The sequence below is a fragment of the Ictidomys tridecemlineatus genome, chromosome 1 (genome assembly GCF_052094955.1).
Source record: "Ictidomys tridecemlineatus isolate mIctTri1 chromosome 1, mIctTri1.hap1, whole genome shotgun sequence".
Taxonomy (NCBI): Eukaryota; Metazoa; Chordata; class Mammalia; order Rodentia; family Sciuridae; genus Ictidomys; species Ictidomys tridecemlineatus.
The window spans coordinates 218069119-218095523 of NC_135477.1; the positions used below are offsets into that span (position 1 = coordinate 218069119).

Sequence of the window (26405 nt, forward strand, 5' to 3'; positions counted from 1 at the left end):
AATCTCCCCCAACCACACCCCCTCCAAAAAACCAGAAAGAATATTATCTCCATCTAGTGGACAAATTATTATATTACAACCTACAAAAAAATATCTGATGCCCTAGAATATCTCCTATCACAGGCATTTTTCTGCCCTTCTAATAAATATTTTGGTTTTAATTGGTAAGTGGTAATTTTATGGCAAAAATGTTAAATGTTTTAATATATTTAGCAATATTTTGCCCAAATGTAAGTAGGGTGTCCTTGTAATTCAGTTGCTTAATTGAATTGAAAAAATATTAAAATTTTAAAAATTACAGAATTTGGGGGCTACTTAGTATTTACTCAATTGAATTGAGAAAAACTAAACCAAAATTATCCTCCTATGTCTCCTATACTTCCATTCATGCAGAATGAAGAGAGTGTGTTTCCTTTTAGTTTTTATAGCAGAAGGATCATCTTAATGCTAATGGGAAATCAGCGCACACAGCTTTCATTTGAGTACTCATTCTTAGGTCCTCAGGTTTCAGCATGAACTACCTATGCATCTTTATAGGATGGAAGTGCACTCTTCTCTTCTCCCTGTTCAAAAGTCTTTAACATCTTCCAACTATATATTGCATGCCTTCAAAAGCCCTCTTTATATATCACTCATTTTTGGAGATATCTCAGATAGATATCCCAGTGAATTAACCTTCCTACCTTTATTTCTGTGTCTCCAAGTGCTCATGGTTGGTGTTCACTGACTGCTTATTTAATTACACACATTGGGGAAGAGCTTGCCTGAGATCTCCTAATATGGCTTGAATTCAAGGATTAGAGACCCTGTTCCACTCTGGCTTTCCTTGGGGTTGCCATACCACATATACCAGTGCCCTAGCCTATCCAAGTGAATCAGATGTACCTTTTTTGATATCACAGTTACTGACACATAGTTGTGGTGTATGTAATTATACAATGGAGCTGAAGGAATGTCAGGAATGATAGATGATTAAATCCGGTTAGCTCAGTAACTTGAAAATAACTATTTTAGGACCTGGTATCCTTGTCTATAAAATGACTCTGTTCAACTAGATAATTCTTATTGTCTGAGGGACCAAATAAATAATCCATTTATAAGGAGACACATTCATAAGAAAATTTTAAGTTGGAAAACATATTTTTGATTGGTTAAGCTACACTGTGAATTTTTTTTCCACGTCTTCTACTTGATGGGTTGATTTGGAAGCAGGATTCTTTTGTCGTAGATTTGCAGGTGATTCATGAAACATCTAAGCTCTACTTTATTCTTCAGGTTTGGCTTCCAGTCTTTGGGTCATAACACTATTAATAACTCCACTGAAGAAAACAAAGAGCATTTTAAAATTCACTGCTTACTAGTTTGGATAACACTCTTGGGAGAAATGTTGATGACATCTAAACCTAAATGCATGTGTTTCTTTATTATATAATAAACTTCACTTATTCATTAACAGTTTTTTAAAATCACACGCCTCCTGCATTATTTCTAGCTATCTTATGAACACACAGAGTTGACTTCATTTTGACACTTCTTGATATTTCACTTAGAAAAGCTCTTTGTGGAAAGTGCATACAGCTTATGAGTTTTATAATTTTAAAAAATATGTGTATGTATGGTTCTTTTTCCCTCCAACTCTAAAAATCGATATTATTAAACATAGCACCAATCATTCATTCAAACCGCTTAGGTGTTGTTTCATTCTTCTGTTTTGTGGTGCTGAGTTTTGAACTTGGGGCCTCATACAACCAGGCTGAGCTCTACCACTGAGCTACACTCTCAGCCCATTAAAGGGCAATTTTTGAAGTGCTGTTACAGGCCTGGGGCCTGCCATGTGGAGATGGACAGCCACTACAGTCCTTTTAATGTTGCTAGAAATAATGCCAGTAAAACGCAGAGTAGCCAGCAAAAGTTTACCAAAGAGACTGAGGAGTGAGGACACTGTACAGGAACTCCTGCAGAGAGGGTGGTATGGTACTCACAGAGTTGGAGTTTTTAAGGAAATATTGACCATAGGTTTTTGTCTCTGTTTCCTGCCCCCTTAATTGGTCATTCTACCTTTTGAAAAGTCCCCACTAAGTTTACTTTGAGTGTCTTGCTGCTTTGGCTATCAGGGTGAGTGGAGGTTGTGACATAGTTTCAGTGATAAGAGAGGGGACTGGAGACGTGGTTACAAGAGATAAAGATGACATGGTCCAGAAGCTCTTGTTTTTTCTTAAAAGGGTGTCAATTGTTAAGGCTGGGGGAGGTTTTGACATACCAGGTCTCTATGGCCAGGTTCCTATCCTGTCAGAAAATGCTCCCTGGGCTTTTTAGTTACACTTCATTGTCATTTCACCCTACTCACCTCTACCTAACAGTGCCCTGTGAAGCTCTAAGAATATTCTGAGTCTCCATCTTCAGAAAGCTCACCGACTAGGAATGGAGATCAGATGGTAAACATACTCAGTTCATTGCAAATTCTGTCATTACGAATGGAGAAGTGTCTTGAGATCATAGAGAAGAGCATCTCATGAATTTCTGAGGTATCAAGCTGAAGTTAAAATCTGAGTCCTTAAGGATGAGCAACTGTTAGGCAGGAAAAAGCAGAAGCCAGGCAGGGCTAGCCTGGCCTAGGATGTGCTGCTCCAACGAGTACAGAATACACTTGAGGCAGAGGGTTGCCAGTTGAGGTTGTGAAGATAAGTAATTGCAACTGACAGCAGGCAGTGAAGACTTGTAGTCTAGTAAAGAAGTTTGGGCTTCAACTTAAAGGTAATAGTGAATTATTGAATTAGTGGATTATTTAAACAGAAGAAGGGTAAGGTCAGATTTGCATTTTAAGAAGAGTCATTCTTGGTACAGATTGGAAGATGGGTTCAGGAGACCAAGAGAAACGCTCTTATAATAATGTAGGTGGGAGTTGAATACTGGATTTAAAATGCCTGTAATAAATCAGGAATGGAAGGATAGGGGAATAATGGAAATTAGTGGCTGGATATGTTTATTGGGTAGAGAAAGAAGCTCGGGTTTGGAGGAGTAATAATAATAGGCATATAACAGGCACTTGTTGAGTTGAACTCAAAGGTTTAGTGAATTTTTATGTATTTGCTCTTTTCAACAAATAATTCTGATTCTGCATTAGAAGAGCTGTTTTTAAATAATTGTTTCTTTTTAGCTGAAATTGAGTTTAGAATGATCTGTCTTTTGTGTCTGATCAGAAGTTAGAAAATCAGAATGTGAAGCCAGCGGGGGTGTGTGGGGGTGTGTTTGTGTGTGCGTGCACGTTTCTTATTTATGTTTACTTTTATTCATTTTAATATTATCATTTTTCACAAGCAGGAAGCAACTATAAATTTTCCCATGCTAAATTCCTTAATTGAAGCTAAATGTTTTGGTAAAATATCAACATGTTAGTGTTTACCACAACATAATTCCTTTTCTTTCATTCACAGTTTTGATGTGGACAATGGCACATCTGCGGGACGGAGTCCCTTGGATCCCATGACCAGCCCAGGGTCTGGGCTAATTCTCCAAGCAAATTTTGTCCACAGTCAACGCCGGGAGTCCTTCCTGTATCGATCCGACAGCGATTATGACCTCTCTCCAAAGTCTATGTCCCGGAACTCCTCCATTGCCAGTGATATGTGAGTACAGAAAGGGGCAGAAATGAAGAAATCAACCGAATTTATTTCCACAGTTGATGATGTAATAATACCAAAGCGTTTGTTCAACTGCATCACTCTTCTCTAAAACAGGAAGAATGAGTAAAATCATGCAAACTGAAAATGAATGGTAGATTCAAGTTGAGTACTCTGTCACTCTTGACACATTTATTTTCCCAGAAAAACATTGGGAAAAGTGAGAATTGCATTTTTAATAGACACTTACATTTAAACATCAGCTTTATATTTATGTAGGACCTGGTTTTTCGCTGCCCTGCCACAATGAGTACTTTCTAATATTTTGAAAGACTTTAAAGTCAGAAAATCTCTGTGAATGGATCTCAAGTGATCTATATATATAGAGAGAGAGGCTAACACTGGTTTTTCAGATCACGTTAGAGATGTTTTGGAGATGTGGCTTAAATTAAGCCAATTTTTAAAGATTAATCACTAGAGGCAAGCCCGTAAAACATTAGACAGACTCGAATATCACTGAAGACATGGCACACAATGGAAAATACTTTAAACTGCAGATCTTATACTATTTTCAGCTCATTTCTGTAGCACATTCCATTCTTGTTTTTATGTCCTATTTATGTGCTATGTTCTGCATTGCTATATTTGGTAATGTATAGAACTGATCTCCACTTTCCTCTTCTGGATCTAGACAACCATCCAGGTACACTCACCATCTTCTCAAAACATCATCTCAAAAACTCATAATGGGTTATAATTCATCTTATAGGAATTAGACTCTATGAAGCCCCTAAGGGCCTGTGTTATTCTTGGTATCTTAATAGATCATCCAAGTATTGCAGGTGGTCTAAGTGGAATTCTAGAAATGAAGTTGTGTTCTACTCTTCATTATAACCTCTAGTTATTATTAGGTGTTTACTTTTAGTTATTAGTTTTTAGCATTTGTATTATTGTTGTACACTCTTTATTTCCAAACAACTTTCTTTTCTCATTGGCCCTATCTCTGTGCTATTCTTATCCCACTTTCATAGGTTTGAAATTCAGGATAATTGTCTATTCATTCACCAATAATGAAAACACTTCTTGAGACTTCTGGTGTATTTAAAGTTCCTATTCTGGAGTGGGGAGTGGAGATCTGGAATTTTAGTTCATTGTTATAAAATTTGGAGCATAGCATCCTTGAGGTATTTACAGATCACTACAAAAGCATAAAAAAGAGAAGGGGGATTTTCTGCCCAAGGGAACAGTGCAGAAAACAACAGACAAGGAACAATATTTGCAAAATATGAGGCATGGAAAATGACTCAATTAAGGAGTGACAGTCTGCTTGGTGTAGGGAGCAAAATGTGGCAAGAATAGAAAGATTCAAATGCAGTATATGGGAGCCAAGAGCCATGGAGGTTCTTAGCTCAGGTTTGCCCTGATTATATTCTTGTTTCCATGCATTCCAATCACTCTATTGTGGAATCTTGGCACAGGGAAGTAGACACAGGGAAGTGATTTGTGTCACCATTAACAGAAACAAAGCAGAGTAAATTTGATGAAGACCTAGATCAAGGAAATGGCAGTGGAGAAAAGAGATTGGTCCAGATGCAAGAGGGACAAGTTTACAGAAGTGTGTGCATACATGTGTCTTGGGGAGTGGCCACCTGGGGAAGGAGAATCAAAGGGATTGCTAAAGTTTTTACCCTGAATGAGTAAAATGGTGATGTTGATGTGAGGAACAAAGAACAGAGAGTAGACAACATGATGGCAGGTAATAAGTAATAGATTTGGCCTTTATTGGATGAGCATAGGGGAACAAGACAACCATTAGACCCAAGGACAAAGAGCATAAATAGTAGTCCACAGGACCAAGAGAACTTAGAAGAACCAGTTACTACCTCTGATTACTAGGTCTTTGGATGACAGTTGAGTGAAGCAATCTTAGTCAGGTAATGGAATTAAAAACCCACTATGTTGAGGAGTGAATTGAAACTTGAGATCTGAGCAAGTACCTGTATCTTTTGAGAAGGTTAATGAGGGAGAGAATAAGATTGCTTGAGGAATAATTAATTTTAAGGGGAACCGTTTCTTGTTTTTTTTTTTTTTAATTTGGGACACTTGAGATAAATGAAAACAGAGATTAAAATTTAAGGAAAAAAGAGGTTAAAAAGTGGAGTTGTCATTGCTGAAAAAATGATTCTCAGTTCAAGTAAAGAGATTATCTCTGGAAAAGTAATAGAGACAAGTACTGTATTCTTTAAGATGAACAACAAAAGAATCAAGTGAAAGGGGAAAACATAAATCTAGAGATGAATGAATGTTTAGAGAGTTAATGGCTATTGATCTCTACTTTTGCAATCATAGAAGATATAACCATTAAATGCAAAGAAGAGAGGGATAAGGAACACATAAGAAAATCACCATGAAGATCAAAAAGAATAACAGAATGAAGATAACCAGAGGAACACTGAACATCCCCATAGATCACAATAATGATTTTGAATGGAAACCATCTAATCTAACTTTATCAAAGGCAAGACAATTTTGGAAAAAAAAAACTCACAATGAATTAGTGGTCTTTATGTAGTTATGTGTTCTGTTTTTTAAAATTGTAGAAAGTTGATCTTTTAGTACCAGCTTGTGTAGATAATTCCTTCACATCCTTTACCCAAGTTAATAAGGATTAAGTATATACACACATTTTATAAAAGGACTATAACATTTCATATTTAAATAGGACCTTTATTTTCAAAGCCCACTGAAAGGGATGACCTGGTCTTATGCTGGACCAGTACAAGAGTTTCTTTATTAGCTTAGCCTCATTGTAGGAGTGACTGGTTTAATCAGGCCATGATGCAATTCTGTATTACAGAAAAATAACATCTTGAACGTGCTCAGTTTTCCCATTCCCTTGGTATATTTACATATAAGATTTTTCTTTTACACTCACTGACACACAGAGCACATTCTTTCTACCAAGGAGATGGAGTTTCTGTGGGAAGAAAGAGAAGGAGAATAAATAATTACCAATTCAGTATAAATCTGAATCATCCCAGGCCATCTACACATAAAGGATATGCCTTCTCTTTACTGGACTCTCCTGTAGCTATATGTAAGCTTGTTTCCTTACCTTATCTCATTCGGAATTCTGTGAAGATTGTCCAACAACCATAATCCAACTGTGCTTGATGAGTTTATATTTATTGGCCTAGTTGAGCTTTCTACTGAGAAAATTCCTGAGAAATTTCAGGCACAAACAGTACCAGTGGAAGTTTGTGATTATCTATATGAATCAAATGCTTTAGGAAACCTTTAAATGTTCAGTAATTTGGAATGTAATTGTTTAATTTATTGAAAAAGTGACAAGGAAAATAATCACTTCCTAGTAGACTGGATTTTGTGACTTTGTCTTCTATAAACAATTCTAGAAAACAGTTGAGGTATGTGGAGAGAAAAGGCCAATAATATTAGTGATGATAATCATAACTCACATTGCATGTTCTACCCTTAGCTTTCCCAGATATTTTCATACCAGCTGTTTCATATGAGGTACTCACAGTTCTTTCAATGGGGACATTATTATGCCACTCGCAGGCAAGAGATCCAAAGTCCAGTGATTTTAATCTTGCTTAAGAACACAATAAATATTATTATCAATTCTAAAAGAATATATTTTGATACTACCATTGGGAATAAAGTGCTGTGAACTACTATAGCAAAACCAAATTAATTAGGCCAAATGAACCACTTAGTGCTGTGAAATTTGGTCAAGCTCAAAGTAGTCAGAGAGGTTATAAGACAAAAATGCAACCCACTCAGCAAACACATGGATCTTAAGGAATCACTTATTTAAAGTGGAAGAGAAGTTCCTGGGAGATTCTACTCTCAGACTACCACACAGTTTGTTGAATGCAGATGACACAGTAGCAACTTAATTTTTAATAAAAATAAGGAGAAAATCTTAAGTATTAACCTGAGTAAAAAAAATTAATACATAAAAAGCAAATTTGAACTACTCTTAGTAGTTTCAAAATGATTTTATAACAGTAGAAAATAGATTTTAAAAAAACATGCCTCAGTGATGTCATGAAGAAACATGATGGAAATTTTAGAGTAAACAGATAATTATGTTTTTTTTCTCATAAATTTCTTCAAAATATGTTTAAAATTATCTTTCAAATACCAGTTACCTCTATTGTTGCCCATCATCCAATAATATAGTGTTTCTGTATGTGAAAACATGTGAAGATATGATAGATTGTGAGGATTAAAGGATAATTAACAGTGATAAGACAAATAGCATTTAGTCATAAAGCTATTACTTTATTGAATATCAGCTACTTGTCAAATAAGTAAAAAAAAAATAATTCACCTGAATAATTGATCCTTATCCCCCATCACCTGCTGAATAAACACTAACATACAGAATGCAAAGTTGACCCAGAGAGCCCTTTACTCATGCTTACGTGCTTTACCTACACACAGAATATGATGTGGAGGTGAATGTGAAAAGGGTGCTAAGAAAGAGATGAGTGGACTTAGTATACCAAAAAAGCTGGGCACACTTGGTAGTCTAGCTAACTTGTTCCCATATATCTATAATTCTCTAAACCTCACTGATCAGACTTCGCACTGCCCCATGTGGGCATGCTCTTACCTGATGGGCACTATCCCCTGCCATATCTCAGAATGCCACCCTGTCCTTAGCAGTTAACAAGTGTCCCTCTATCCCGGATTTCGAGTGCAGGTTTTAGGTTCCAGTCCATCATTCCCACTACCTGGGCTACTGAAAAGAAGGGTGCTGCTAGTCTTGAACTTGCAAAGGCAGAAGGACAGCCTGTTGTCAATTCATATTGACAGTTTACATGACTTTTCCTTGATCCTACTAGGGTATCTCCAAAACTAAAAATAATAAGATATGGTTAGTCTTACTAGATGTATGTAAAAAGTTTCTAACAGTCCTAGCTAGTTTTTTATCTTATTATATGAATAAACATTTCAAAAGCAAACCGATTTGCCACTTGAAAGCCATCGTCCATTAACTAAATACAAAATGGTATCAGGGGTAAATCATCTTTCCCCAGTTCCTGAGTCTTCCCAACTGAGGTGGGTAGGAATAAAGGGATGAGGGCCAGGGTTCCCTAAATTTCCTCTGGGGTAACCAGAGGGAACTCACAAAGGCAAAGGGGATATTTGAAATATTCAAGGGAAACAGAAACATCCGTCAATCACCTGGAAAGCAAATAATGGCAGTTTAGATCATGACATTCCTTTCTGTTACCTCATATGTTTGCAAAACTGGATTTTCAGTGGTTGCTAGATGAAAAGCAGGTACTGAGCAAAAATCGATGTGGAACCAGATATGAGAAAGGCAGAGCCCAATCTCGTTTCAAAGTGATAAGATGCATAGTGCTCAATAGGTGCTACATTGTTGAGATAACACCTCATTTAATTGTTTGGACTGAACTACTTAATAATCCTGACTGTTATTTGTTTGGGCCAATGGAGTGTTATAAAAAATTACTGAGTTGTTAAGGACTAAGAAAGTTGGAGAACCTCTGCATTAGGTTGTTGTTTCATGTCCTTAGGACTGGAACTAAACAAAATCTCTGTGTGAAGAGAAATTTTGTTTAAAAAGAAAAAAAAAACATGTTAAAACTCATGAATTTTTTGACAAGTTCTAGAGTAAAGAGTATATCCTGTTCTTAATTCTGTTAGGATCCCAGGTAGCCAAAATCTTTTATTATTTGATAATAATCAAAGTAGCCTGCTCTTTTTCTTCATTCCTGCCAAGTGGCCACCGTTGTCATCGTCATTGTGGAGTGCTGATGCGCAGGCTACCACCAGCTCCTAGATCTCAAGATGTGTACTGACACAGTATTCTAAGATCATTGGCTACCGGAGTACCTGCTTAATATCAACCATCTTTTTTCCTTTTAGTCTTTTTTTTATTACTATTATTCTGCAAAGCTATTCTTCATTCAGTCACTAAGTCATTTTATTGTGAATCAAAAAATGAAAAATAGAAGTGGACTGAGCTTAGTGGTAGAGTGCTTGCCTCAATTGCCCAGGCCCTAGTTTCTATCCCCAGTAGAGAATCAAACACTCCAGGAGTTCCATGAATAGTAAAATACAATTTAAACATTTTTTTTTAATTTTTGAACTAATAAAATAAAAATACCAGCTAAGCATAGGGACACAGAACTATCAATCCAACTACTTAGGGGGCTGAGGCAGGAGAATCAAAAGTTTGAGGCCAGTGTCAGCAACTTAGCAAGAACCTGTCTGAAAATAAAAAATAAAAAGGATTGGGCATATAGCTCAATGGTAGAGTAGGCTTGAGGTCAGTTCTCAGTACCAAAAATATAAAAATTAAGGAAAAAAACCTGAATACATATTTTAAATTTTTATTCTTGTGTTTTAAAAACATCACAAAAAGGAGATCTGAATGTTTTGACATTTTGAATGGATGGGTTTTAAGTGCCACGGGGTAAAATTAAAGTGTCGGGTTTTTTTTGACAAAGCATAGATTTGTTGAAGAAGAAAACAGTGGCCCAAAAAGTATTGGCAGCACTTTCTTGGAGTCTAGAAATATTTACATCTGTGGAGCTTCAGAATAGTCTAAATCCACATGAGCACCCAGAAGGTATCATGGTCAAAACAAAACAGTATTTTAAAGCCTGAGTTAAATGTAGTTATACTGCATATTTCCATGCCTTGAGAGTTCATGATCTACTAAAATGTCAAAAAAAAAAAAAAAAAAAAACCACCTGGAAGACCGACTTAGGGTTGCTAAATTTGTACTTTGTCAGACAAAGGATACTAACAAGAAAATTCCTACTGATACACACCATCATTTTTTAAAAGAAAATGCATAATCTCATAATAAAATTATTTTCCAAAGAAGTGTGTTTGGCTTTTTTAACATTTCACTTCATGGCCCACTTTGACAAGAACCAATAAACATTTTGTTAGGTAAGTCCCAGATCTCAGAATGGCATTTGGAAACTACTGATCCCTGCCACTTGCCAATGGCATGACTGTGATGAGTTACCTAAGTTCTCAGAGCCTGGTTCCTTGCTTTGGCATGGGAATATGAGTATCTTGTAATGCAAAATCCTTGAAATTAGATATTGCCCATTGGTGGAGATCCATGCCTGATACATAGTAGGTTCGTATCAAGCATAATGCTCTCCTCTCTATTTGATCAGACCATTCCTTTTAATCTGCTAAAATCTAGCACATACTGTCCTTTAAAACACTTGCATGCACTCCCATAAATCTTCCTCCTAGGAACCCATGCTGGAGAAGAATCAAGAGGGCAGGGCCTCTGACATTAGAAACAGGCTTGTCAAATAAGATCAACAGTGAAAGAAGAGCCTGTTCCTAGAACACAAAGTGAGGTAAAAGTCCTTCTCTGTGAACTCAACCCTTTCCACCTTCCTTCTTCCCCTCTGTGGAAATAAGACTCAGCCTAGTACTGAAAACAGCTGATGGTCATTTGTGACATCAGCAGTCCTGGAAAATCCCCCTATTACACTGTTTTGTTTGTTTGTTTATATATGGTGCTGAGAATCCAGCCCAGTGCCTTACACAGGCTAGGCAAGCGCTCCACCACTAAGCCACAACCCCAGGCCCTATTGCACTAGTTTTTATCAAAGAAAATAATTCAGTGTACTTAATGAACATGTTTACAAGCATGTGTTAAGCACTTTTTAAATTACTCCAATCAGAAAAAAATTTTTGATACATAATTTTAAACATAGATTATCTTTTGTACTGTCATATGACTTAACAAATTGAAAGTCATTTATTGGCCTCATGTATTTTTTTAAGTTTTTTTTTCTTGTAGCACATAAAGAGATTCCATTGCAGATGAGAGAATTTTTTGCTTATGATGCATAATACCTCTAATTTCATTTGCTATATCATCAGTGCATAATCTTAACAGGGATGAGCATGAGTGAGTCAAAAATTATGGATCTTTAAGAACTTTTTTGATCAATGATCAGTTCTAGGTTTTAATCTGTTGTTGTTGTTGTTTTATTTAGTTTTTAGTTGACAAATAATATGTGACTGTGTAGTGTGTGTGTGTGTGTGTATGTGTGATGTAGAATATAATGTTATAATATTTGTATACATTATAGAATTATTAAATCAAACTCATAATATGTCCATCAATTCATTTATACTTTCTGTGATGAGAACATCTAAAATCTATTCTCAGCAATTTACAAATATGCTTGGCATTATTCTTAATTATAAGCCTACCTTATAAATCTCTTAAATGTATTCCTCCTAACTGTATATCTGTACCCTTCACCCAACATCTCCAAACCCCATTTTCCAGCTTCCCGTAACCAACATTCTACTCTCTCCAAGACTTCTTTTTTTATTAATAGATCTACATTTATATGTGCAATAACACCTTATTTGACTTTCTGTTCCTGGCTTATTTAACTAAGCATAATGTACTTTAGGCTCATTTCTGCATCATTGTTTTCAAACGGGCACAATTTCTTTCCTTCTTAAGGGAGAGTGCTATTTCATTGTGTATAGAGACCACATTTTCTTTATCCACTCATCTGTTGGTTGATACTTAGGCTGATTCTGTGCTGGCTATTGTGAATAGTGCTCTAATAAAACAGTAATCCAGATACTTTTTGACACATTGATTTTATTTTCTTGGCTTATAAACCCAGAGTGGATCATATGATGGTCCCATTTTTAATTTTGGTGAACCTCCATAGTACCTTCCAGAATTGCCACACGAATTCACATTCCCACCAACAGTGTACAGTATTTTCTTCCACTTCTTTGTCAACATTTTTTATCTTTGGCTTTTTTGATTAAAGCTAATTTTTTGGGTGAGACATGATAGCTCATTTTGATTTAAATTTGCATTTCCCTGATGATTACTTATGTTAAGCACCTTTTCATATATTTATTGGCCGTTGGTATGTCTTATTCTAAGAAATGTTTACTCCGTTCTTGTGTTTATTTTTAATGGGTTATTCGCTTTCTTGCTATTAAGTGATTTGTTAATTATTAAAATGTTAATAAGTGTTAAGCAGGTGGTTACAAGATTAGCTGGGCACAGTGGCACATACCTGTAATCCCAGTGGCTTGGGAGGCTGAGGAAGGAGGATCATGAGTTGAAAGCCCTTGTCAGCAACTTAGCAAGGCCCAAAGCAATTTAGCAAGAACTTGCTTCAAAATAAAAAGGGTTGGGGATATGGGGATGTGGTTCAGTGTTTAAGTTCCTTTAGGTTCAATTCCTGGTACCAAAAGGAAAAAGAAGAAAGAAATTTAGAATTCTAAACATCTAAAGTGATTTTAAAAAAAAATATATAGTTGTAGATGGACAGAATGCCTTTATTTTATTTGTTTATTTTTATGTGATGCTGAGGATCGAACCCAGTGCCTCACACATTCTAGGCAAGCGCCAGCCCCTAAACTGATATTTTTTTTTTAAGAGAGAGAGAGAGAGAATTTTTAATATTTATTTTTTAGTTTTCAGCGGGCACAACATCTTTGTTTGTCTGTGGTGCTGAGGATCGAATGAACCCTGGCTGCAAGCATGCCAGGCGAGCGCGCTACCGCTTGAGCCACATCCCCAGCCCCCTAAACTGATATTTTTAATCCAGTAAAATATCAATTAGAATGTAATGTTTACAGGTGTTCTCTGAAGGGTTTTCTCATTGATTAGAATAGGCAAAATGATATAGTAAATTCTCTTAAGGCTAGTAAAGATGAAAGTGTTTTTTGTTTTGTTTTGTTTTTAATTTTTTTATTTTTTAAAATTAGTTATACATGACAGTAGAATGCATTTGTCCACTTTGATATGATATATATAGATGGGATATAATTTCTCATTTTTCTGAATGTACATGGGTAGAATCACATTGGTCATGTAGTCACATATATGCATAAATCAATAATGTCTGTTTCGTTCTACTTCTACTATCTTCCTTTCCCCATCTCCACTCCCTTCCCCCCTTTCACTTTCGTCTACTAATCTAAGGTAACTCTATTCTCTCGTGCCCTGCCCCCTTATTGTCAATTAGCATCCACATATTAGAGAATATGTGTTTTGTTTTGGAGGGATTGGCTTATTTCGCTTAGCGTATTCTCCAACTTTATCTATTTACTGGCAAATGCCATAATTTCATTCTTTTTTTAAAGCTGAGTAATATTGCATTGAAAAAATATATACATATATACAATAATACCTTATTTGACTTTCTGTTCCTGGATATATATATATATATATATATATATATATATATATATATATATATATATATCACATTTTCCTATTCATCTATTGAAGGACACCTAGTTTGGTTCCATAGTTTAGATATTGTGAATTGAGCCGCTATAAACATTGATGTGGCTGCATTACTGTACTATGCTGATTTTAAGTCTTTTGGGTATAAACTGAGGAATGAGATAGCTGGGTCAAATGGTGGTTTCATTCTAAGTTTTTTTGCGGAATCTCTTACTGCTTTCCATAGTGGTTATACCAATTTGTTTTCCTCCCAATGGTACTTTTCCCTGTCATTTGAATTACAGAAAGCAAAGAATTAAAATTTTAAAAAAGAATTTTCTTTTAAAAGAAAATTTCCTTAGGATTACATATACACATATATACAAAATATGCATGCATAAATTTACTTGTAGATATTTACATTAGAATGTTTTGTTATCTGTACACTATCCTCAGAGGTCTTTGTTACATATGACTAACATGTTCTTATCATACCCCAATTATGCACATTTGTTATTGAATTGTCAGCCAAAACTTTACACCTGGATGGAAAAAGAAATTATTATTTTATTTTAGGGTTGTAGGACATGAAAATCATTAGGTAGACTAAGCTTGTTTTGCTTTATTAGTCATTGATAATATGTTGTTTGATTAGCTTGATTTTGTTGTTTTGACATTATTTTTTGCATTCATGTATAATTCTTCTATTTGTTGTCTTTTTGATATTGCCTCATGATATACAAAAAATATATCAAAGATTAAGCATTGTTTTGGATGAGGGTTAGGCATTGATAAATGTGTTCTAGCTGGAGAATTACATAGCACATGACAAAGATTTGGATCCTGGCCCCAAAGTCACATGACACAGATTTGGATCCTGGCCCTATCACTTCATGGACATGTGATTTTGTGTCTTTCTCAGGCCTCTGTCTTCTCACCTATGGAAAAAAAAAGAATAGATTATTATTGTAACATGTTTTGCATATAGTAATAACTCAATAGATATTAGCTATCACTGTTGTTTATGATAACTAATTTTTGTACTTATTACCACTACTATTTATACTTTAATTGAATGTTTATACTCTGAATTCTTAAAAGCAGTATAGTGAAATTGTTTTAAGAAATAAAAAATAATAAGATATTATAAAGGCTCCTAGTGCTGAAGCCAACAAGAAGAAAGGTGTCCCTGAGTTTCACAATTTGAAGTAGATTTATATACATAAATTTATATATATAATTATATATATAAATTAAATATAAATATAATTTATATATATAAATCTATTTCAAAGATTTATTTATATATAAATCTATTTCAAAGATATATAATTCCAGGTGCTGGTTTTGGTTAAACTTATTGTTTTATGATGGCAGTGTACTTTTCCAAATTTAATACTATACTTGAATAGTTTATGGATCCCAACAAGGCTTCCATAAGAAGGTTTGCTTTTAGATATCTCTCTCTCTCTCTCTCTCTCTCTATCTCTCTCTCTCTCTCTCTCTCTCTCTCTCTCTCTCTCTCTCTCTCTCGTGAATTGAACCCATTGGTTTAACTACTGAGCAGATTCCCAGTCCTTTTTATTTCCGAGACAAGGTTTATACTACATTGCTTAGGACCTTTCTAATTTGTTGAGGCTGGCCTCCAACTTGCAGTCCTCCTGCCTCAGCTTCCCAAGTCACTGGAATTACAGGCTGTCACCTCCCACCTGGCTTTTCTCTTTCTCTCTCTCTGTTTCAGCTTCTTGTCTGTGTTTCTAACTTCTCGTTATGGAAAGAACAAGAAATAGGGAAAGGATGGCAAAGGCATAAAGAATGGGAGTTTTTAACTCTTGTCATTCCTGTTTTGAAAACAAGAGTCAACAGTTGAGCCTCTGCCTCTGGTAGCCCTGACTCAGGACCTAGCAAGGCCTCTCTTTGAGAGTAGAGGTGGGCAGGTGTAGGCAAGCCTACCCATCGCAGCCAGCTCAGTGACTGAGCATGTGGCACCTCCTTCCACATCACAACACTCAAGGCCATTGTGACACTGCCTCCACAGTGACCTCCAGTGACTTATCATATCTGTTCTGGAAGTCTCTGCACTTGACCTTCGCTGTGACTATTACCTGGGTCCCAATCTTCTTGGTCTCCACATGCGTGCGTGCGTGCGTGCGTGCGTGCGTGCGTGCGTGCGTGCGTATACATATATATGTATATATACACACATATATATATATATGTATATATATAAAATGTCAAAAAGTAGCTTTCTCCTGAGTATTATCAGCCCTCAATCTCTTCCCACCTGTGTCCCACGAAGTTCTGAAAAGAACTTTATCTGAAAGCTAAAATTAGCTTCCCTTTAAAATAGATCTGATGATTTAAGTTTGTTGAAGTTTTTTTTTTTTTTACTTAAAGAAAAGGTGATATTGAATAATTCTCCCTCAAATTTATGACACCAGTAGTTACAATTTCAAGTCTCCAGGCACTACTAACTATGAGTTAAACTTCTTAATTTGTTAGAGACTCTGTCTTTTCCTATCTCAGAAAACCCCAGTTGATTGCATGATATTATACACCCTCCTAACTAAAAAACTTCCTTGTTGAGAAAGTTGTTCAAGTGCCAATTGCAGAATCACTTTCTTTCAAGGGCTTTTTGTTCATTTTGTTTTGTTTTGTGTCTGGTGGTGCACACTGTGGTCACAGCTTCTCAGGAGGGTCGCTTGAGCCCAGGAGTTTGAGACCAGCCTGGATAACATAGCTGTCTCAAAAAACAAACAAACAAAAAACCATAAACTCACATGTAATTTAAGCCAATCATATGTATCAAAATTAATCTTCTGTTGATCTTAAGTCCCAAATCTCTTTTAATTATATATGCAAAGTTCAGTACACAATTAAAAGATACATTTCATATTATATTTATTTTCTTCTATCCATAAATAAAAACATATATTACCTACATCATTATATTTCAAAATAGTCTGGAAAAGGTTGTTTTCATGTTGAGTTGAAGACAAAGATTTTTAAATTATATATTAGATATATATCCAAAGACAAATTAAGCCTTACATACTTTTGAAAAGAAATGGATAAAATATCCTTTATAGAAGATGTCTGCCACTGAAATGCTGGGAATCTCATTTATTATTACTAAAATGAGACAAACTTGAAATATTCGGCAGAAAGAATTTCTGGGCAATTTTTAAAAATGACATATCTCCACTAAAATTACAACTGTCTTTCTTTATACTTTGACAGGAAAAGAAAGGAAGTTGGATAAATTATGTTAAATATTGTATATTCTAAATATACCTTTTACAAAGTTTCAGAATGAAATTGAATGAAAGAATTAAGTGTTTTAACAAACATGCAATCCTTTTGACTAGTTCAAATCCACTATGATGCACTTCCAAACTAAAGGACTTATTAACATGGATTAATTTAAGAATGATGATGTGCCTTGATCCATATGACTTAGCTCTTAGAAAATTAACTTTATGGTCAGGAAATTATAAGGAATAAAATGAAAGAAAAGATTGTAGCTTGGGACAATATCTGGATTTCATATTATTTTTGTTCTGGGTATTTGAACTGCCTTCAGTATGGCCACGTGTTGAAGCAAACTGAAAGCTCTTCAATTGCCAAATCAAGGAGACACTTCACATGTAATTTTCTCATTGTGTAATATATTTCCTGTCATGGTATCATGCTTTTTATTTTTTTATACCTTTATTTGTTTATTTTTATGTGGTGTATTTATTTTTATGTGGTGTTGAGGATTGAACTCAGGGCCTCCTGTGTGCAAGGCAAGTGCTCTACTGCTGAGCCAAAACCCTAGCCCAGAATCATGCTTTTTAAATAACACTTTTTCTCATAGAAACCACTGAAGTGTCTTGAATGTATGTAAATTTGTTGAAATAGTCTTTGCCTTTTGAACTTCTAACAAAGAAAAACTAATACACTAAATTTATTATTTTGTTCACTACTTATAAAAACAATTGGCTTTGAATGGATATTTGTGTGTGTGTGTGTGTGTGTGTGTGTGTGTATTTGTATATGTCAAATAGTAAAATGCTTAGCTCTGGATCTCATACTCATGCTTTCGGAAAAATTTGGAGCATCTGCAAGTATTTCTCAGTTGCTCAGTAAGAGTTAGGTTACTATTTCAAAGTGAGTACATAGGCGGAATTGCAACCCTAAATTGTGCCTGTCATCAACCCTCAGAGAGCAAGGTCAGAATGATGGACCAATGAAGAAATGCAGTTGTCCAACCCTGGACATCATTTTGAGTTTTGCCTTGTAGTTTTCACTTTTTTTTCTTTTACTAGATTACTGTACTATTTTCCTATTTTTTTTTTTTTACCTTTTGTAGGTCCTTATTTTTAATCTGTCCTATAGGAGTGAACTAGTGAAATCATAAGGAGCAAGTGTGGCTGTGTATTCTTACCTGTGTGACTTTGGGTTTAGTCTTTTAACCAGGTTGAGACTCAGTTTTTCTCATCTGTAAGATGGGAACATACCACTTACCCGAATCATTGTGTGATAGTTGGTGACATTGTACATAAAATGTACCTACCATAATAGCATCCCCCTTAGTTTTGTATGTCTCAAATTTTCCTTAAAGTTCTTTTACAAAGCCCATAATGTTGTCACTTTTCCTCTCTCAGTTACCATTGATTTGACTCAGGTCCTCATCTCCTCCACTCTTGACACTGCCTACTCTGCTTTCAGTTTTGCCCCTTCAAAACTCTCAGTCCCTTATAAATCTGTCATAATGGCTTAGAAGTTCTTAATTAAGTATCAGTTTTCTGAGTCTTTTAAATTTCCTAACTGCATAAGAAAGCAAAAGCCATTGGAATATAAATAATATTTACTATTACTAATTATATATAGACTACTAAATTTATCGAATTTTAGGCTAAGCACATTCTGAATACCTGAACATCAGTCACTTAATCCTCAAATAACATTATGTATGGACTATCATCTCCATTTTACAGATGAAGAGACCAAGAGAAAGAGAAGTTTAATAACTTGCACAAGTGTGTATATATATACTTAGAACATGGTGGGGTCAGAATTCACAACTCTCACTCCCATCAGAAAGTAAAATCCCAGGCTTTTCTTACATGTACAAGGGCTCAGTGATCTGCAGCCTGGCTCACCACCTGCCACTCTTCTTGCATTTCCTACCCTGCAATGCATTTTCTAGAATCGCTCAGCTATGCATTGTAGCTCCTCGAATGTGTCATATTCTTCCTCACTCAGATGATTCCTCTGCCTCTTTGGCTTTGTCTCCTCTTGCCAGCTGCCTCTGGGACACTGGCTTTCTTACCGCTTCAGTACACCAGCCTACTTCACTCTGGGCCATTCTTCTAGGAAAGAGTCTTTCTGGGTTTGGCCTCAGAAGACCTTTTTGGACTGACATCCTGGAGCTACCATTTATTTGCTTCTAGACCTTCTGATCCCCTTGAACCTCTGTTGTTTCCTCTATAAAATGATATTCATAGCATGTAGGATTTTATGAATAAAAGAATAACAGATGTCCCTTGAAAATGTGGTTCTGGAACCAATGGAAAGGAAAATGACACATGCCTCTTTTGAAGTGTTTTTCCGTTTTTTTTCTTCTATTTTCCACATTTTGACTTTCAAGAGCTCTGTATAATTTGATGGTGACCACAGCAATTAGTCTCTTTGCCATTGATGATCCATGGAGAACATTCTCCCCGTGCTCTTTATGCTGTACCACATTTCGTAAGTGTTGTTTTAGGTCACTCTGGTTCTTTTCAGATTGTGCATGAGCAAACAGACAGGTCAGTTGCACTATTTTCAGTGAAAGTAATGTTCAGGAAGCTTTCTGTGCAGAATAACTGCTTACACTTGATTCAAGAGCTTTGGCTGTCTAGATCAAGAAATAGCCCATGAAGATAGGCACATGCTGCTGTTGAACTATTTATGCTAGGAAATACCAAGAAAGACTTGCAGGCCCAAGTTTCTCACTTTCTTCTAAGTAGAACATTGCACAACTTTTCTTGACTTTCTCTATCCCTCCAAGCCACGTCATGCTGACACCTTGCTCCTATATCGCAGGCCTGGTGTGGCTGAGGTTGCTATAGCAACAGCACACATGGGGTAACATTCCCCTGTAACTATGGTGGCTGAGACATGAGTCAGTTGAAAAGTTTCACGGGGTTTTTATTAGTATATGATGCAGTCCCATGTCATCTATAGTTCCTGGCTTGTCCAACACTTCCAGAGGATGATGCAGAACACGCAACGCTAATCATCTTCAAATACATGGGCCAGGGTCCTCTCACAAAAGCTACTGAGGCTGCTGGTTCCTTCCACAGCACCCCTGACTAATAATTATACTAAGAGGCAAGAGTAAAACCCAGGCCCCAGCACTGGAACTGTTTCTACCATGGTGTACCCTGTTAGCCCTAAGTAGCTGGATAATTGTTCAAAATCCAAGAAGATGCATTTTCAACCCAGTGCCTGAAAAGAACATGTGCTGAAGAATAAGGATGGAATTATTGTAATTCTCTATGGGGATTTATGAAACTTAACATTGGAACTTCACATGGAATATTGATTAAAACTAGTCATAGAGTTGTCGATGACTTCTAACATGGGATTTGGTTTATTTTTCAGACATGGAGATGACTTGATTGTGACTCCTTTTGCTCAGGTAAGCATACCTCGGTGAGCAGGCCGACTTCTCACAGATTTGGAAATTGGTTTGGGAGGATTTGATCTGTTTCTCAATTTAGTTTTAAAGTAAATGAAATTATAAATACAAATAGTGTGGTTCATCCAAGTAATTCATAGGCAACGCTAGAAAATGTGACTTTGGCCCTAGAGATCTGTTTTCTTTAAACTGTGGTAGACTCAAAGATTGTCTTTGCTTCAAATAACAAATTACCCTAGAGATAGAGAACATAAATAGGCCCATATTTCTTAACTGATATAGGCATTAGAAGCAGAAGGCTATATTGTGGATTAAATTACATTTAATAAAATGAGGTATATGATCATTGCTTGAAATTCAGTCATACAGTTCAAACTGATACCTTATTTACTCCTTTATACATGTGTCATTGGCACAAAGATTTAGCCCAGTGATCTGTGTTTGTTTTACAGCATACAAATCATGAAAATACTTTGATCACATGACATAGATGCAAGAAGGTGATGAGATGATTTGAGGTGTACTGGAGTGATTCTCAACCCTAGATGCAAGCTAGACTCACCTAGAGCACTCATCCCGACGCCTAGGCTTGCATGCCTATGGATTTTAAATAATCTGGAGATCCAAGAATTTTTATTTTTCAAAGGCCACAGTATTTTTACTGTGTGTAAGAGAAGTTGACAGCCCCTGATGTAGATAACTAGGGACAAATAGGATGAAACTTATTTAAACTGGGTCATGAAGCAGATTTAAAATCAATACTGACTGAGAAAAAATGTTTAAATGTTGAAATACAAGCAGTGCCGAGAAGTTATACAAATTATTTAACTAGAGGTAGGTCAGAAATAGATGTAGCAACTTGAGCAACTCATTTAACTTTTCTGAATGACTTTGAGGAAGGCACTGAACTTTTCCAAGTCTTACTTCCTCCTCTGTTAAATTATAATTGCAGGAGTACCCGCCTCATAAGATGTTAAAAGATTAAAATAATACTGTTCATGCAAAATATTCACAAGAATACTAAAAATTTTAATTTTTATTAAATTTTAATTAAAACTGGTTTAATTGTATAGAGATGAAATTGCTCTTTTCTTTCTAAATGTAATCTTAGGTATAATTTTTTAAATGAATAATAATAATTTTAGAACAATATGATTTTGCAGTTTTAATTTTTTAAAGATTTCTAAAATAATTTAGACCACAATTGTAATTAATTCATAAATAAAATGTCTAATGGTGATTTTAAAAATTAATGCAGGTGGGCTGGGGTCATATCTCAGTGGTAGAGCACTTGCCCGGCATATATGAGGCACTGGGTTCGATTCTCAGCACCACACATAAATAAATACAATAAAGGTCCATTGAAAACTAAAAAATAATAATGCAGGCAATTAAGAACAGATGATGATCACCATCCATTCCATATGCTCAAGTCCTTTTGCTGGAGATCATGAATTCTTTCTAGTGCTTGTATTTCGGGGTCAAAAAAATTTACACTCTTACATTTTAATCATATTTGTGATAGCAAACTTTTAATGAAACAGTTTGTAATTAATTCCTATTGAGAATTTATAATTGTATAACTAAGAGCTGAGAGCCAGATGAACAGGCAAAATCAGGTAAAACAATATAAACAACCATCACTAAATGTAGAACCAATCATCCCATCATGAGTTTACTCAGGTAGCTAGCTAAAACTAAAATCTCTAGATATTATTGTAAGAAAAATAAATCTAAGTATGTTGTAAAAAATGTAAAAAAAAAATCTGTATGTAATATCTTGGCTTCTTACTTCAAGTAATATTTACTAATATCTAACAGATTAATAAATCTTTAAAAAGAATTCACAGCCCCTGGGGCAACTTAAAATTCTTTAACTTGGCTCCTGCCTTCAGTTAAATTCTAAAGAAGTCTAGCCTTTTACATGATTAGACATCTATAGTGTACCTATAATCTCCAAAACAAGTACTCAAATTTCTCTATATTGGGATGTTTATACATATTTTATATACAAAACATCATTTAGCCATAAATGTTATTTTACAATGATTAATACCCTTGAAACTGGAACTTTGAATATAAACTAACTCTTTGTAATATTCAGATATATCTGATGCCTAAATAATCTGAAATATACTTAAGGAGATTTTACCTATCATCAACTGAGGGACTCACTCACCTTGCAGAAGGTGGTCGTTGCCCCAGGGGCTGTGAATTCTTTTTAAGTGGCTTCACCACAGTTTTCATAAATGGACTTTTCCTGGAGTATTAAATCTGGGAAGCTGTACTAAAATATAAGTAAGAATAGGCTTTTTAATACTGAGCAGTTTTAGCACTGATGGGTATCGTTGCAGAAGCAGGTAAGACTAAAAGCCCAGTTAGCGCCTGGCCTTTTCTTAAGCTATGTTGGGCCCAACTGGCATATATTGTTGACTTAATTGCCATCTCCTCAGAAAAAGAGTGTGTAATACAGGGCAGAGCACTTACCACTTAATGTTAAATATTATAATTCCAAAAATGGAATATATTTATATTGCTTGAAGTTATGCCAACATTATTCGTTCTGCTATACCATAACTGATTTTAGCCAACTTGCTCAGGAAAATGTCTCATCAAGTAGGCCAAAGAATCATACCCTCTTCCTACTATGTTTTGGATTCATAATTTCACACTAAATTTTGGTGAAAATTTGCAGGGAGGCCTGAGGTTGTGGCTCCAAGGAAGAGCACTAGCCTAGCATGGGTGAGGCACTGGGTTTGATCCTCAGAACCACATAAAGATAAATAAATAAAGGTATTGTGTCCATCTATAACTAAAGACTATTAAAAAATAAAATAAAATTTGCAGGGAGAGCCACATTGCTCTCAAAATGTTTCTGCATACAAACTTTAGAAAAATTAATATAAGCAAAAGGAAGAAAATTTCCCACAATTTACAATCCCCAAAGAACTACTGCTCACATTTTTTTTTCTTACTTTCTATCCATTTAGGTTTGTTTTCTCTGGGTGTTACGACTTTCCTTATGATCTTAAAAACAGGCCACTATTGTCCAATATGGTCAAGGACCTTCCTCCAACTCATCTCATCTTCATCTTCTTGAAAACCCATTTCTTTAGGCCTGAGTGCAGCCCCCCGAAACATGAAAGGATCCTGCCCTATTATTTCTAAATTATGGCCTTTTGGGTTTTGAAAAGAATTAAATACTAAATTACAAGAGAATTTAGGAAGTCACAAAAAGATATATCCCATTTTGTTGGATGGAGCTGAACCTAGAACATCTTGGTTAGGCCTAATTTTCAGGAAGGATCTTACAAATCCCTCTATGTTTTATTCTAATGTGAAGAACAATGTTAGAGTAAAGTTTTTGCTGGGGGTCAACCTGAACTGTCTTCTACCTCTGGTGGCTTAGACTTTTCCATATAATTTCAGAATCTCTTTGAGCTCCAGAAAAAGTTCCAACTTTAATTAGTTTGTATACTTCAATTTCAAAACTGAAATTCTGTTTGGGTATGAGTATTTCCTTCGGCACAGAGACTTGAGTGTTGAGAACGACCCTACTGCCCTTTTCCTCCCACAAGGATAACAACTTGGCCAGAGTTCTTGGGGGCCCAAGAGCACCAAGGAGGCACAACACTGCTGAATACTGGAATCAGCAGTCTCTGGCCCTCTAATTCCACTGTTTGCAATTATGACAACCTTGTAAAACTCTAAGTCTCCTGGAATTCTCATCTGAAAGTCTGTAGCATTGAAAGAAGTGGAATCTTTGATGAAGCAAATGACAGGAAACCCCCACCCAAACATTATCCTGACTCCCTGTGGAGTGCCTCACATCAGTCAGTCTAGAGAGACATGCCCAACCCATGAAGACTGGGCAGGAATACCCACATTTTTTTTTTTGCCCTCTCTAACCAAAACACAGCACCCAGAATACTTTTAGGAAACAATATAGTAGTTATTAATACTGTAGAACATTAATTATAGTAGTAGGACATTACCAATATTTTTTTTAAATATTTCACCCCACAGAGATTTTTATGATCTCCTCACAGTCCCCAAGTTTGCTGGACCCACCAGGCCCTCTCTGTGAAGCAATGGAAGAAAAGAGTAGTCTCCTCGTTTCAGGTGCTTTTATTCACCCAGCATTTCCTTGGACTTCATTAATATAAATGGCAACTAGCATCTTTCTAGATATCTGAACTCTTACAGTCATTCATAGGAAATTGTCAATAACTTTTTGACATAACCAAAACAATTTCATATGGTTCAACAAAAACATAAGTCGAAAGAGATTTTCTTTTCTATCAAAATAAATTTTTTATCTTGTACATAATTCTAGGTTGACTCCAGCATTTCTTCTGAAGTTAAAACCTGGATCCAGGAATACTTTCATTTCACGCAGGATACACCCACCCCACAAAAATCTCAGTCTGTGTTTTACCGCCACCTAGTGGCATAAAGTGTACATGAATTGAAAAACAATCCTCAAAACTCTCCTTGAGGCTGTTCATTACTGATTCATGAAGTCCACATTTTTCTGTGAATTTTGGTAAATCCTCCTGATCAATAGATGTTTAAGAGCACATAAAGAAGTTTGAGAACTCTGTATAAATAACATCCCACCCCACAGGCCAGTGTACGGATCATCTCTGTCCACAATTTTTCTATAGTACTATCAGTATTTCTTTCCTAAGGTGTGTATGTGTCTCATCATTCCGGAGGTATTTTTGATCTTGTTCTGTTACATTGTACTTGTAGGAGAAGAAGAGAAAGCAGTGACCTTAATTTTCTGCCACTGAGCCACGTGGAAGAAACCTCAGGGATTTCTTTGGTTAACAACATTAAGAAGGGAAGAAAATTATAGGGGCAATAAAGCTCTGACTACATCTCTTACAAAGCTGAATTCATGGGCAGTGAGAGCAGCCCTGGAACAAAAGGAAAAAAATAACGGAACCTTAACTCAGGGGCTCCAGTAACACTATTTCCATTTCCTCTCCCCAGCAACAGTTACCTCCCTCTTTGTGTTCTGCAAAGACAAACCCAGTGATATTTAGGATAAAGATTCCCCAGGAAGCACCCCTTAAAAGATCTGTCTGAAACTTATATTTATACTATATTTATACTTTGGCTAAGGATAATAATTAACACTTGATCTAAAAATTTATAAAATACTGCTTGTCCTGCCACTGAGAGAGAGAGTGAGAGAGAGAGAGAGAGAGAGAGAGAGAGAGAGAGAGAGAGAGAGAGAGAACGCCACAATGACTTAAGACTTGCACACACAGGGAATGATGTATCCTCAGGGCTATTTACTACAGCAGTGTTTGTAAAAGCAAACTGTAAGACACAACCTCAAAGTCAGTCTCAGGGACTGGCAACTGGATGCCTGAAGGAAGGACTGGGATGGGGGAACTATTTCTTCCATTTTTATTTTTTGTTTGTTTTGAGATAGTTCATACATATAAAAGAATATATCTAGTGATTATATAGAGCATAAATAATCATCATAATAATAATGAACAGTTTAAGAAATAGAAGGATATGAATATTTTAATGCCACTGAAGTATCCCTTTCAATGTTCATCTATCGCATAAATAACAATAATTTTGATTTTGGCTTAATTATTGAGATGAGACTTTTTGCGGGATAGTTATGTTTCTACTTAAAGTCTACAGCAAGCAAATGTATGATTTATTCAAAATAAATACATAAAAAACTTAAAATAAAAAAAAATAATCCAGTTTAATATTTTTATTATTATAACACAGGCAAAATTTCTCTACAGAAAATATTTCTTTTATGAACTAATGTTTCCTTTCATGAATTACTTTCCTCTCAAATGAGCATGGAATATGATTTACCTAT

General features: G+C 35.6%; 1 protein-coding gene across 11 annotated transcripts in view; it reads left to right on the forward strand.

Annotated features, from left to right (window-relative positions):
* Positions 1–26405, forward strand: part of Pde4d (phosphodiesterase 4D) — a 1337035-nt gene that overhangs the window by 1130347 nt on the left and 180283 nt on the right. For all 11 annotated transcript variants that reach the window (XM_078016224.1, XM_078016225.1, XM_078016205.1 and 8 more), the window contains 2 exons: positions 3435–3626; positions 20509–20545. In XM_078016224.1, coding sequence (XP_077872350.1) covers positions 3435–3626; positions 20509–20545 — 229 coding nt within the window. The remainder of the gene's footprint in view (positions 1–3434; positions 3627–20508; positions 20546–26405) is intronic.